Source organism: Podarcis muralis, chromosome 15, assembly GCF_964188315.1.
Source record: "Podarcis muralis chromosome 15, rPodMur119.hap1.1, whole genome shotgun sequence".
NCBI classification, from domain to species: Eukaryota; Metazoa; Chordata; class Lepidosauria; order Squamata; family Lacertidae; genus Podarcis; species Podarcis muralis.
The window spans coordinates 29,790,488-29,804,495 of record NC_135669.1 but is presented as its reverse complement, the minus strand read 5'-3'; the positions used below and the strand labels follow the sequence as shown (position 1 = coordinate 29,804,495).

At 49.7% G+C, this 14,008-nt stretch overlaps 2 protein-coding genes across 2 annotated transcripts in view; one reads left to right on the top strand and one right to left on the bottom strand.

The window, feature by feature from the left end:
* Positions 1-3,466, top strand: part of STX1A (syntaxin 1A) — a 40,897-nt gene extending 37,431 nt beyond the window's left edge. Inside the window, exon 10 of the mRNA XM_028708411.2 lies at positions 658-3,466. Coding sequence (XP_028564244.2) covers positions 658-735 — 78 coding nt within the window. The 3' untranslated portion in view covers positions 736-3,466. The remainder of the gene's footprint in view (positions 1-657) is intronic.
* BUD23 (BUD23 rRNA methyltransferase and ribosome maturation factor) lies at positions 126-13,065 on the bottom strand. The gene is made up of 12 exons (XM_028708413.2): positions 12,913-13,065; positions 12,001-12,038; positions 11,342-11,437; positions 10,280-10,362; positions 9,597-9,693; positions 9,379-9,475; positions 8,737-8,787; positions 7,968-8,053; positions 7,339-7,384; positions 7,117-7,175; positions 6,044-6,133; positions 126-4,733 (listed from the first exon to the last, which is right to left on the bottom strand). The coding sequence occupies exons 1-12, from the start codon at positions 12,958-12,960 to the stop codon at positions 4,679-4,681; spliced, it is 846 nt and encodes a 281-aa protein (XP_028564246.1). The 5' UTR covers positions 12,961-13,065; the 3' UTR covers positions 126-4,678.
* Positions 13,066-14,008: the final 943 nt, after the last annotated feature.

Here is a 14,008-nt window from a genome sequence, read left to right as displayed (position 1 = left end):
CGTGTTTTATTAGCCCCCAAATCAAAATTGAGCGAGGTCCCAACTAAAGAGGACTGGCAACTTAAATTGACAGATTATGCAGAACTTGTAGATTTAACATATAGAATAAGAGAGCAAGAAGAACATTCATTTAAAGACTGTTTATTGAATATATGGGAAATAACTATACAGCTGAAAATGCTGGCAGCACTAAGACAAATTCAACAGAGTAAGTAATTTTTGACGGACATAAAAGTGGAAAATTGTTTTGAACGGTTGTAGTAAAATATGCAGGGAGGTATGATACAAAAAATGAACCGTGGAAGGAGAAGGAGGGAAGTCCCTGGATATTTTAAATTTTGTTTATTTTGAAATGCAAAATCAAAAACTTAATAAAAATTATTTTAGGTGGTGGGGGGGAGAGAATTGGCCAAATTGGCTATCCACAGCTACTTGCCAGAATGCCTCTGATCTGCCTCCACAGTCGGAGGCAGCAATGCTTCTGAATGTGAGTTGCTGGAAACCACAGGAGAGTTGTTGCTGCGCTCAGATCCTGTTTGTGGGTTTCCCTTGGGGGGGCATCTGGTTGGCCATTGCGAGAACAGGGGGCTGGACTAGATGGGCAAGTGGCCTGACCCAGCCTAGAGCTTGTCTGATGTTCTCCTCCTCTCTTTGCAGAAGAAGATCATGATCATCATTTGCTGCGTGGTGCTGGGCATTGTCATCGCCTCAACGGTTGGCGGGATTTTCGGCTAGAAGCCCAGGACTCTTTTATTGGAGGGGGGCGCAGAGGTGGAGAGTGCCTGGGCCCAGCCAGCCAGCCGCAACCCCCAGACCCTGCAGCAGAAGCAGAAGCAGCCACCACCCCGGGGTGAACTGGCCCACCAGCACTGCTCCCATCTCTTATGCATGATTGTTTGTGTTAATGCTGCGTGTCCAGTGCAGTGGGGTGGGGGGTGGGAGGAAGGCCACAGGCACATGCAATTTCCCCACCTGATCTCCTCAGAGGGACACCCCCTCCCTTCGCTTCCACTGGCCAACGACTCACCTCCTCTGTGTTTTCTTTCCATCCCAGTGAGGTCCCTCTTTCTTCTCTTTCCTCTCTGCCTTCAAAGGTGAGTTTGCCAACAAAGGTGTGCAAAATTGGACCCTGCTCTCTCCCAGGGGAAGGGCCGATATTTTCTCTTTCTCTTTCCACCCCCTGCTCTCTCCAGCCACAGAATGGTCAGGCTGGTCCCTTCTGACTCTGCTCTGAGCCGCTTCTTTTTCCTGCCAGGTTCTTGCCCTACACCATCAAGGCCTGTCTATTTATTTAAAACAGGATGCCACCTTTTCACTCAAGGCAGCCGCGGGGTGGTGCGCAACTCTAGATTTAAATCAAATGCAATGGCTTTTTTTTATTTTTATAAAGGACACTTTTAGAAGCAGGCAGCAGCCACCTGTCAATAGAAGCAGGCTGTCGATGCTACGTCCCCATTATTTTTAGATGTTCTCTCAAGGTTTTCAGGCCTATGCTGAATAGCGTCCTGGTTTTTTGGGGGATGGAGAGGGTTGCAGTTTGCAGTCCATGAATCTTCCTGTCCAAATGTGCTGTGGCTCTCTCTCTCAAGCCCTACACAGCAGCAAAGCTCGTGTTTTGAATTTCCAGGTGTGAAACGGCGCCTCCTTCCAGAATTTCCAAAATGTTCCCAGTGGCACCAATTCAACACTTCGCATGTGGGCAGCTTTACCCTCTCAGGGAAACCCTCCACGGACTTAAGATCTGTAACTGAGTTTCTCGAGCTGCTAATCTCTGGCTTCCCCAAATGTTGCTGGCCTCCCATCATCCCTGACCATTCCTGCATTGCAGGGAGGGAGTTGGAAGGGATCACCCACTGGGATCCCTTTCGACTCTGCACTTCTGTGCCGGCTGCTAGGAGTCTGTCCACAGGTTCCCTGTCCTGTGCAAGACTGTGCCTAGCATCTCTCTGCATGAGTCTGTGTGCACCTTGCCAGACCAGTTACTCCCTTTGCCAAAAGCACACACACCCGGTTGTGCCTGCTAGCAGTAGGTGATGGTGGCAAGCTGCTCTCAGGGGTGACTGAGCAAATAGCTCACCCTGTTGGAAATGCAGAACCTGTGTTGAATCCATCTGTCCCTGGGCCAGGGGAACAGGAGAGAAGCTGTGGGTTGCACATGGGTGGGAAACCAGATGTTCCTGCCTTCCCAACTCAGAACCGCAGAACTTTAAGGCACCCAAAGGCTCATCTAGGCCAACTCCCTGCAATGCAGCCCCGACCAGCATGGCCGTAATGGGAGTTGCAGCCCAATACCCAGAGCGCCATAGCTGGCTCCCGTCCCTGCGACAAGGAGATGGGTTTCTGCCCTCCCTCCCTCTCCCAGAGCCCATTAAGGGTGGTGCCAGTTACATATGCAATGCAGCAAGTGCCAACCCCCACCCCGGTCTTTTAACTCCGCTCTTCCAGCTGCTTCCCAGCACCAGCAGGTCTCTTGGAGAAAAGCAACACTGCCATTGTCTGGATTCAGAGCTCGCCCTCTCCTCCCTTAGCCATTGGAGTGCAATGAGACCTTTTTAACAAGGTGTTTGCTCTGCCTCCTGAGAGAACGTGCTCTGCTCACAAGCTGCGTCCCTGGAACGAGCAGGATGAGGCCTGCTCCGCTCCTGAGAGGACCTCAGCTGCACCTACTGCAGAACTACTCCAGGCTCTGACCTGCCAAGAGTCCCACACGGCAGTTGCATCAACTGTGTGGTCCTTCTGTAGTCTGAGGAGGCTGTCTCCCTCTCTTTCGCTGCAGGACCGCAGACCTTCCTTCCCCCTGCATCAGCTGGGGCAGGGGCCAAAGACCCTCTTTCTGCAGAGCACGTGCAAGTTACATTGGTAGACTTTGCTCTCTGCCATTCGCTTACTTCTTCCCCACATTTCCTGGCCCGAAATCTTCTGCAAGCAGCCTGGCGTGGCGGCATTTGGCCATCGGTGGCCTCTGCTGCTTTGCTCCTTTTCCAGACCTTCCCTGCTTTCCTTGCATGTCGAAACCTGAGCCATCCGTGATGTGTCTGTGCTCTGGAAGCTGTTCTGCGCTCCAGACAGCAAACCTGCCAGTTGTTGGGGTGTGTATGTATACGTGTATTTTGTTTTTTAATTCAGAGAGCCCTGAAGTGCCACCACCAGTATTCCGCCTCCTCACAGGGAAAGGACATTTATTGATCCATCTTTGCGGAGGCCTCCCCTGGAGTCTCGTAGCATCGCTGTGTTGCTGTGTGAAGCCAAGTGTCCTTCTCTCTCTCTCTCTCTCTCTCTGCCCTCAAAAGCTGCCTCGCTCTCCTGCCTTCGTGGATGTGGAACTGTCCGTCCGTCTGTTGCCTTCTTCTGACATTCTGGCCTGCTTAGTTTACCCTTTACGCCACAACCCCCTCTATAAAATTTCAGGTGGAAAAGCAGCTTCCTTTTATGTAGAATTAAAAAAAAAAGTGTTTATATCTGTGAAGCGTTTTCTGGTTCCTCTGTGTGTGTTTGGGGTGTGTGTGTTGTCCTCCTGTTGACTATGCAGCCACCTCGTTTTAACACTCTGTCCCTCTCTAACATACAGGAAGGCTAGCGACACGCCTCAATGCTTAGGAGTTAGGGAAGGTGAAGAGATGCAGAAGTTATTCCCGAAAATCCAACTCTTACCGTGCTCTGGCCCTTGAGCCCTTTCTGTGGGTGTTTTCCACACTTATTTGTTTCTTATGAAAACTAGGACCTTTAGCATGGAGAGCTCAGCTTTTCCAGCAGCTGAGAGGCCTACATGCACTCTATGCACCCAGGCAGTGTGGTTTTCTCCATGCGACTTTAAATGTTTTATGTGCCCAAAGGAGCGGGGCTGCTTCCAAAAAGTTTATAGGGCAGAAGAAGGGGTTTGGACAACAGCAAGAGAGCAGGATAAATGCACACATAGGCCTGTTTCAGGGGCAGGGAACCTGTGGCCCTCTAGACCCTGTTGTGCCTACATTTCCCAGCATCCCTCTGTCCATCAGCCATACCACTCAGGACTGATGGGAGTGTTCCAGCAACGCTTTTGGGACCCCTGCACCCCTTACACTGCAGCTAGGCAGAGTGGCTTCTGCGAATCGAGGGCAGGGGGTGGAGTTGAGCACAGAGAACCCTGCATACAGCCAGCCCCACTTGATCTAGCAATCCACAATCTCAGGAAAGGTTTTTTTTTTTAATATTTTAATAGCCGCTGCCACAAAGCTTTCTGTCTTTGGGTGGGAAATATCTGCAGCCCTCTTCCAGATATTCCTGGACTCAAACTCCCATCTGTCAGGGATGATAGTGGTTGTAGTTCAGCAACATTGGGAGGTGGGCAAAAGCCCCCCTCCCGACCTTCTACTCTATGTTTCAAAGCATTTTAGCCCGACTCTTTTCTAGCAGAGGGGAATCTAATCTCCCCACTCCCTGTGATGGAGGGCTCTGGAAAAGATGAGCCACTGTCTTGCAGCAGGCAGAAGGACCCCCCGCAGCAAAATTGGGGGGATGCTGCTTTTCTGTCTCTTCAAAGCAGTCCTTGCTGGGTCTGGTGAAAGGATGATCTCAGTCTGGAGGGAGTCAAGTGTCCTGCGTGAAAATGCCATGGCTGATATCACATCCCTCTTTAGAGGCCGCAGACTGCTGCCGAAATGCTCCATGCCATTAAGGGGTCTGAGTAATAGTGCTGCGATCAGAAGTGAGGCCGCCGCTTCCGGCCGGTGTACTTGGTGTCTGCCCGGACATCCCTGCAGGGATAGTGTGAAAGAGAGAAGAAAGGGTAACGGGGTAGGTGAGGAAGGGGAAAGGATTTGACCATCTTTATATTTACCTTGTCAGCATATAACATCTGGTTGCCCATTTGCTACCCGGCCAGGTTCAAGGTGTTAGTCAAGTCCTTAACAACATGGGAACTTTTTACTTACGGTATCACTTTACCCCATATACATCCACTTGACTGCTTCAGTCACCAGAACGGGCACTCTTACAGATGCCATGTAATACCCATTCTGCATCTGTAAGGACTCTCCTAGTGTGGCAGCACCTGCACTTTGGAACTCCCTGCTTAGTGATATCAGACATGCACAATCAGACATGGACATTAGGCCTACCCAGATGTTTAGAAAGTCGATGCAAGCTTTAATCTGCTTTCAGCCTATTGTTTTAGCTTTTCAAAAAGTCTTCAATTGTTGTTGTTAATTTTATTGGGGATTCCCCCCCCCCAAACCACTTTGAGGGCTTTTTTAAAACTATCAATCTGTGTATAAATTTTATGAAAGAAATAAACGAATGGATCTACTCTGGGAGGGGGCCACCCTCTGCCCCCAGCCCCCGCAAGACAAAACACTGGGTGGCTTCTAGGGGCTGCAAATTGCTCCTTTCCCAATCCATTAGATCGATTGGTTGATAAGCAGGGCAGGAGGGGAAAACACATCATCCTCAGCTGAGGAAGGGTGTAATTTTGTGTGTGCATGCGCATGGGTGTGGGGGATAGTTTCCTGGAGAACATCTTAATAGACACACTGCTACATAGCTTAAGATTGATAGGCAGTAGAAAGGAAGGGGAGTATAGGCAGCAAAAATGGTTTTAATGTTGGTGAGGGGGGTGTTGCAAAAAAGTAGCCCAGATCTCTGAAGATGTGTGAAGGAATTTGCTAATTATTTTTATAAGGCCTTACTGTTCCTCTCTGTAGTCTGGGATGTTACTTTTTGCTCTGCCTGACAAAGTCATTGCCTGAAACCTAATGGCAACTTCTGCCTGTTACATGGCCTTGAAATTCTGCATGTGCTCTGATGTGTTCATTTGCAAGCTTGTAAAAATTTGGCCTGCTCTTACAGGCCTTTTGAATTTACTTCCCTTGTTTAAGCTGATAAAGCTGTGTTTCACAACCTAACTGGCCAAAAATCCACGACAATAACCACAGCCGCTGAACGCATGCGGCCCACAGATTGAGGGCAAATGCAACCCTTGCTTCCTTCACAAAAGTTTAACCACCCCAGACCTCCTGCTACACCCAAGGGTGGCCCCACACACCCAGGATGAAGAGGCCAGGCTTACCTGCCCTGCCGCCGCCTCCGTTCCTTCTTCTCGAAGACCCAGTCCCGACTCTTCTTTGCAGACTTCCCTTTGATGTTCTTGAACCGTGTCCTTGGAAGAGAACAAGGGTGAAGTCAGGAACCAGCCCCTGTCTCCACCACCACCGTATCGGTCCTGCCACTGACTTGCCAAGGGGCGCTTTTAAAAATAAATGGATCACTCTACTGCCAGTGAAATGTTTTAGGAGCATCCCCTCCAGCAACCACTACAGGTTTTAAAAAACAAATGCCACTAAAACCATACATGATAATCTTTGGCCTGCTATTCTGGGGATTTGCTGGGCTCTCATAGGAGGGCTGTGACACTTGCAGGGCAGGCTGTATGAGGCAGGAAAACATGGCCACCAGGAGCTTCCGGTGCCACGATGAAAAACCTCTGGCTCTTACTCTCTGTCTGTCCCCAAGCTGCAGAGGGTGGGTCTTGCCTTATGCAGCTGCAAGGGCGGAGACATTTGCTGATGGGAAGGGGGGGGGGTGTAAGCCTACACAGTCTGGAAAGGGCAGCTCAATTGCTTTAGATCAGTGGTTGCCAAAGCGGGAAGTAGCGACCCCTGGCAGGGGGTGGGGATAACCTAGAGGGGAATAGGAGGTGTCAATCAGACTTTGAAAAGCTGTTATCACAGGAGCCGATTCATCTGTCTGGAACTCAATTTTGAACAAATGTGCAATTAATTTTTAGTGGTTTGAATTTTATTGTGCTATACCACTATTGTTCCCATTGCAAGGTTGAGAGACTGAGGCCAGAGGGGAGAGGGCTCTTGTGCTTAAATCCTGCTTGCGGGTTTCCCAGTTGCAGCATCTGGTTGGTTACTGAGAACAGGATGCTGGACTAGATGGGACATTGGCCTGATCCAGCAGACTCTTCTTACGTTATGGTTATCAATAAATCCCCTACGTTAAAAAGTGGCATGCTTTCATGCAGTTAACCTGTGACAGCAGGCTCACCCTTCCTCTGGGTCCCCTACAGCCTCCCCAATTCAAGGTGAACAGCACTGTCTCTGTGGCCCCAGGCCTCTCCCAACTCTGACTCAGTACCTTTCATTGGTAAACTTTGCCCTCGCAGTCTCCTGATCACTGCATTCTGTGCCAAGACCCTGTTGGGGGAAAGCAGAAAAACACACACAGAGCACATCAGTTTGCCTCGGGGGAGAGGAGAAAACCAGAGCGATGCAGCTGCCTTTACTGTTCAGAGCAAACCCTCTCCTGCATCTCTGGTGCACCCCCTGGCCCACCCCCAATAGCCCCACAGATTGTTACCTTTGGCAACGCATCTGCTGCACCAACAAAAAGACAGAGAAAGAACCTGGGGGAAAAGAGACACAAAATAATGAGAATCTGAAAAAAGAGAACATATATATATTTTTAAGGAGATACTTGTGCACCAAGTTCTCCTGGCAGCCCACATGGAGTTACTTTATTCAGAGAGGAGCTACTAGCCTGCCCACCTGCCCCCTTGACTGTCAACCCTCATCAGTAGCTGCTTTCCAATGTTGCCAGAAGAGTTTTCCCTTAGCTCTCCGCTCCAGGAGGCTGCGTTCTCCGGCTGGAGAGCAGTCGGAGGATGAAATGACTTTCTGAGCGATTTGCCTGGGAAAGGAGAGGCCTCGATTAAAGCCTCAAGGAAGTCAGCGGTCACACAGAAGTGAGCTAGATTGCTTTGGGTGCCCCCTTCTCCTTAGAGGCCTCCACGACTACCAGGTTTGGTGTACACAGGATTCAAATGCGTCCCTCATGTCAGATTGCTCGCCATCACAGGCAGGGCAGCACAGAAAGAGTCAGTTTCTGGCAACCTCCCTGCATTGCTCTGGCCCTGCAAAAGCCTCTCCAGGCAACATGGAAGGCAGAACAAGGAGCCCTCCCTGGTCTCCAAATGGAAGAGGACTCACTTCTTGGCTTTGGCACTGTTGGGGTAGTCAACCACCATGCCGCCTGTGAAGCCGGCCTTCATGGCTTGGGAGGTGATGAGTTCCAGCTGGCAGGAAAAATAGAAGACAGGTGAGTCTGAGCAGCCGGGGCAAGGGGCTCCCTCTTCTAATGGGACCTTCTTAGCATGCCAACGCTGCCCATCCTTAACTCCTGATTCTTTGTCTCTCTGCCCGACTGGGGATTAGGAGCCACAACTTCAGCTAAGGCCACACGTAGTCAGGCATGAGGAAGAATCAAAGAGTTGGAAAGGACACCAAGGGTCATCTAGTCCAACCCCCTGTAGTGCAGGAATGACAGCTAAAGAATCCCTGAGAGATGTATTCTACTAGCATGGCTAGTAGCCACCAACAACCTTCTCCTCTATGAATGAGGAAGGGGAGAACCATGTATGCCAACTTTTGAGAAACGGGTGAAGTAGAAACGCAAATAAATTCCAGTAGAGCCTCATCTGGCTTCCCTAAACACCATCAGCTTGTGGGAAAAGGCAGGCTGCGTGCCAAAGGGTGCCAATGACACCAGGCCCCTGCAAACCAACTCCTATATGAGCCCCCAAAGAGTCCTCGGGGGTGTCAGATCTCCAGGCACAGCACAGAACCAAAAGCAGCAGGCCCTTGTGGATCTATCCAGAGCCTCGACCTCCAAAAGCCTGCTTCAGCCTGTCCCTGGCAGCTCTGGGCCTCTGGCTGCACCAGGCCTACCCCTGCCCCACAGTTCCCACAAGAAACGCACCTGCTGAGAGTTTTCTGGGTACAGCTGGAGGACGGCACGGGCTCCTCGGGCCTGTATGAAGAAAGGACAATCAAAAACAGCCTATGCAGCATCCTGCTACCTGGCCAAGCATCTCTGTTGGGAGTCTCTAAATTTCTTAGGCCTGTGGGCACGTTTGGATTAGAGAGAGAGTGGAAGGACCCTCCCTCTTTGGTTCCTTCTCCCCCACACTCCGATGCAATCCCAGGATCAGTCCCAGATCTCACAGGGCAATCTAGCTTCCCATGAGATCTAGCAAGAGCGCTCCCAACTTGCCAACATATACGGTCATATCTCGAGTTGCCGTTTGCTTCACGTTGCGTTCTTTCAGGTTACGACCGCGGCAAACCCAGAATTCCGGGTTTGCCGCTTCACGCATGCACAGGAGCGATCTGCGTGCTTCGCGCATGCATAGGAGCACTCTATCACGTCACGCGCCAAAGCAGCGCTCTACTTATGGACTTTTTGGGGTGCAAACAGCACCCCGGAACGGATCGCGTGCATAAGTAGAGGTACAACTGTAGCTGAAACTGCACAAGTTAAATGTACAAAAGATGCAGGAATACCGTGGTATCCTTTTCCCTTGTAGATGGTTTGGAAGAAGCAGGTTTGAGAAGCCCTTACCAAAGCAGTATAGAGAGTCGAGAAAAACCGATACAGCCGCTTTGGGGGGCTGTGAGTCTTCTTGTCGGCATTGCATAGCCACTGCACGGCAGAAATACTGCAAGGAGGAAAAACGGGGAGTCTGGTCAGCAAGGAAACGCCTGTCCTCAATTATTTTTCTCAGTAGAATCTCATTCTGCATTTGCTGGTGAGTGAAGCTCCCAGGAGAGTTATCTTACCTGATGCAGCCATCAAAGGTTCCTGGTCGGAAGGGGATGCCCTGGCCCATGTCTGCCAGCATCAAGTCACCCTCCACTTCTCTTTCTGCAGCTACATCTGTGCAGGATTAAGAGTACGAGAGGATTTTACCATTCCTGCCAGTTTTGACCAGTCCAATGCAGGACGCCTCAAGCCAAAGGGGTATGTAAATAAGGGTGTCAATCTGAACTTTTTGCATGTTTATTATTGTAGATCATGGCATCGGTATGGTTGGTATCACTCAATATAAAACATACTCCTAAATGAACTTTTCTCATCTACAGTAGTTCTTATTTCAAACAGGTCCTGGAAGGCATCAAGGAGACAACCTGAGCTACTAGTATTTACTATAAAGGTCAGAACAAGTAATCTAGTTACCAGCAAGATTTAATAAACAGCTCCCGTAAAAGAATGGGTTGCACACAGACAATAGTAAGTTAGCTGGCTAGGATTATACTCTTTAAACTACCAAATAAGCAGACTAAATGAAGTGGAAAACAGGCAGGACTTTAGTAGGGAAGAGACAATAATTACAAGGAAATATAGGTATTATTAAAAATACACATCTCAGAGACCCCTTTCCATTAGCATATGCTGGCCAAGTGGACACACATGTAGGATTCAAATGCATCTCTTGTAATGGATGGGGAAAAGTTTTACTCACCCAACATGGCAGAGCTGATGTCCATGCCAACCCAACAGTGTCCTTCCTCAGAGATGTAATCACCACTCAGACCAGAGCCACACCTGACCAGAAGAGCAGCACAGGTTAAGAAATAATGAAACACCGACTGGTTTTCATCTCTTAGCATGAGCCAAACAGGATTCGGACATTCAATAGCACCTGCCCAAGCCCCTTTCACAAAACTGGGGATGGGAAATCACTTTCTCTGCCCAACATCTGGACTAAACAGACCACTAGTCTGGCTCAGCATAAGGCAGCTTACTGAAAGGAGAGCCCTGTAGCTGCTGCATCAGCCCAAAGGGGGCTCATCTGGTCCAGCATCCTGTTCTCACAGTGGCCAACCAGTGCCCCCAAGCAGGACCTGAGCACAACAGAATTCTCCCCTCCTGAGGTTCCCAGCAACTGGTATTCAGAAGAATTGCTGCCCCCAACCATGGAGGTAAAGCATATTATCCTCTGTGATTCTGTCTAATCCCCCTCTAAAGCCTCTCAAGTAGGCAAGCTTCACAACCTCCAGTGTGAAGGAGTTCCATAAGAACATGAGACTGCTGAATCAAGCCAATGGTCCATGTAGCCCAGCATCCTGTGCTCACAGTGGCCAACCTGATGCTCCAACTGGGAGACCCACAAGCAGAACCTAAGCACAGCAGCGCACTCCCAGCTTGTGAGTCTTCCAGCATACTGCTGGTAGAGGGAGATTGTAGCCATCAGGGCCAGTAGCCATTTGATGGCTGAATCCTCTTCCACAGCCATCCAAACTGGTGTCCACTCCTACTTCTAAAGGGAGTGAATTCTATAGCTTTAACTGAAGAATGACTTTCCTTTGTATTTATGTTCCTGTGATGGACAGGCTCCTTAACTATTCAGCACCCCAATCCAAACTTACCGTCTGGAATAAGCATAACCTCCTACATAAGAAGGACAAGACCAAAACTGACTTTTGGAAGCTGGATGCAAAAAAGAAGCTGCCTGATCCTCCCACGCCGGCAGTTTAGAGAAAGAAACAGCGACACACTCAAAGGTACGACGCAGCAAGCTCACCCAACATCCAGCAAGAAACAGGTCCGGTCCTCGGGGAGACCCAGCAGCTCCACAGCCCGTTCGGACATCTGAGACTGAATCTCAATCATTCGAGAGCTGGAGAATGGAAATGCCCCAAAACAAGCAGTGAACAAACCCCAGCTCCTCTTGGATGTCTGCAAGGCAGCTTGGGTGGGGTAGGGGAGTGAGAGAATATACACAGGCATTGCATCTATCCCAGATGTTTAAGTGGTAAAACAGGTGTTCCAGTGTTAAGGTGGACAGGACAAAAGCCATATCACACCAATGCCATGCAGTAGAAAAGAATTGCGTCTGTCTGTACGGATGGGGGAGATGACAACCACTGACAATTGTTGGGGACTGGATTACTAGCATCTATTTACAGACCACCGCAACTCTTCCATATATCCCGCTCCTCAAAAACCATTTAGCTACTACCTCCAAAACAGTCACATTGTCTTTCTTTAAAATCAAGGACATCCTCTGCACATTTTTCCTCCATCCATTTTGACACCTCCAAGGACCCTGCCTCTTAGAGCACACCCAGGAGGCACCACCCACTTTAAAAACCACTGTTTTAAGACATGCTTTAAAAGCTCTTTAAACAAATAAGTTCAATAAAGAGATTAGATGCTTTCCTCAGCCCAAGGCTGCCTTACTTGTGTGTGTATTTTCGGGCTTCAGTCTCATCGTAGAACTGGGAAAAGAAAGAGAAATGGGGGGCTGCATTGAAGAGAGAATGTAAGCACCCTTATGGATCTGACTAACAAGAACATAAGAGCCTGCTGGTTCAGGCCAATGGCCCATCTAGTCAAGCATTCTGTTCCCACAGTGGCGAACCAGATGCTCCAAAGTGAAACCCACAAGCAAGACCTAAGTGCAACAGCAACTCTTCCTTCCCGTGGCTTCCAGCAACTGGTATTCAGAAGCCTCAGACCGTGCAGGCAGAGCACAGCCATCATCACTAGTGGCCTTGATGAATTTGTCCAATCCTCTTTCAAAGCCATCCAAGTTGGTGGCCATTGCTGCCTCCTGTGGGAATGAGTTCCATAGTTCAAACAGGCACTCTGTGAGCTACTCCTTCCTTTTGCCTGCCCTGAATCTTCCAACATTCAGCTTCATTTTCACAAGATGGACTCCCTCCGAACCTGGGAGGCTCTTTCTGATGATCAGAGTTAACAGCAACTGAGGAATTTGCTCATAAAAAAGAGAGATCTATTCCCCGCCACCACACAGCTCAGTCGGCAACCTGGTGCCCTCCAAGTGAACTGTGTTACAACGTCCATTAGTCCGGCTGACAGGTGCTGTACTCCAAAACCATCTGGAGGACACCAGGTCGGCATAGACCGATATAGCTGACACCTAGTCGTCTTCTGTTTCCCATATTGGCCACCCAGGTGGCTCCAAGGAGGATGGAAGGAAGCAACCTAGCAGCAAGGCATGGAGGCAAGGTAGACTGCCTCTGTGCTTGGAGGCTCAATTCTTGGTCCTGGGGGCTTACAGGTACGAGCGCTCCACCGGCCCCTGGTAGTCCTCCCCCCGCCTCCCTCTCCCCTCCTTGTCTCTCTTACTAGTTCGGGGGGGCCGCGATGCTCGGGCCTCTTGCCGCTGGCCGCCATGCTTGCGCGCTTGTCTTCTACGTCACACTCGTGCGACACAGAAGCGGTCGCAGCTGCAGAGATCAGGAGAGAATTGCTGGGAGGGCCATCCCACCTCTTGGATAGCCGATTTCCGGGTTCTTCCTTCCTTCCAGCTGAATTTCCATTTGATCAAGAGGGTTGCGGACCGAATTGAGACAAAGGCGGTGTGTTTATCACACTCGACTCGCTTTACCCGGAGGCTACGGAGGTGTTGCATAGGCATGCTGTGTAATTGTATTCTTGCCGTCTTGGTTCTTTGAATGAGCCTGTGAGCGCAAGTCAGGGGTAAAGAAGCTTTTTCTGGCGGGCCTCTTGCCCATCGCCCCCCACCTGGAACAATCACACTACCTCTCAGCCTACTTTATAAGGTTGTTGTGGGGATTAACATAAGGGGAAGGAGAACGATGCACGTCACCTTGATCTCCTTGGAGAAAAATGGTGGGATGTAATAAATACATGAAGTGCGATTGCTTGATCTGCTGCCCACTGTGGACTGCAGCAAGCCGTTTCGTGTACAGTATGTGTTTTCGGAATCGCTTCTAATAAGAGATTCCAAAGGCGGTCTTCACCTTTAAACCGGGCTTGAATCGGGCAGCCTTTCACAGCGGAGGCTCGACTGCCCTCTTTTTAACGTAGCAGAACACGTGGCGATCCTACCGCGTGCGACTACAAGCACCTCTCCCCCCTTCCCTTCCGGGATGTTTCCCTTGGGGGTCGGGTAGCCCTTCAGACAGAGGGCTATACTTCTCCGCAAAGCGGCATGCAACGCCACGAGAAACCAAAAATATGTATAAGGAAATTTAGAATCAAAGTCTCCCCAACTAATTTCAATAAAAAGAGAGCTCGCAGTTTAAAATTATAAAAACCACCCCTCCCCAATTAAAATCAATCAATAATGACTTGTGCCGTGACTCCTAGCGTTTGCGGGCTGGGACTGACATTTTATTTGCTATATACATTTTGCATGTCTTTTTTGTACCCCGCCTGGTAATCGTAACATGATAGGCGGCATAGAGATTTGTGTGCG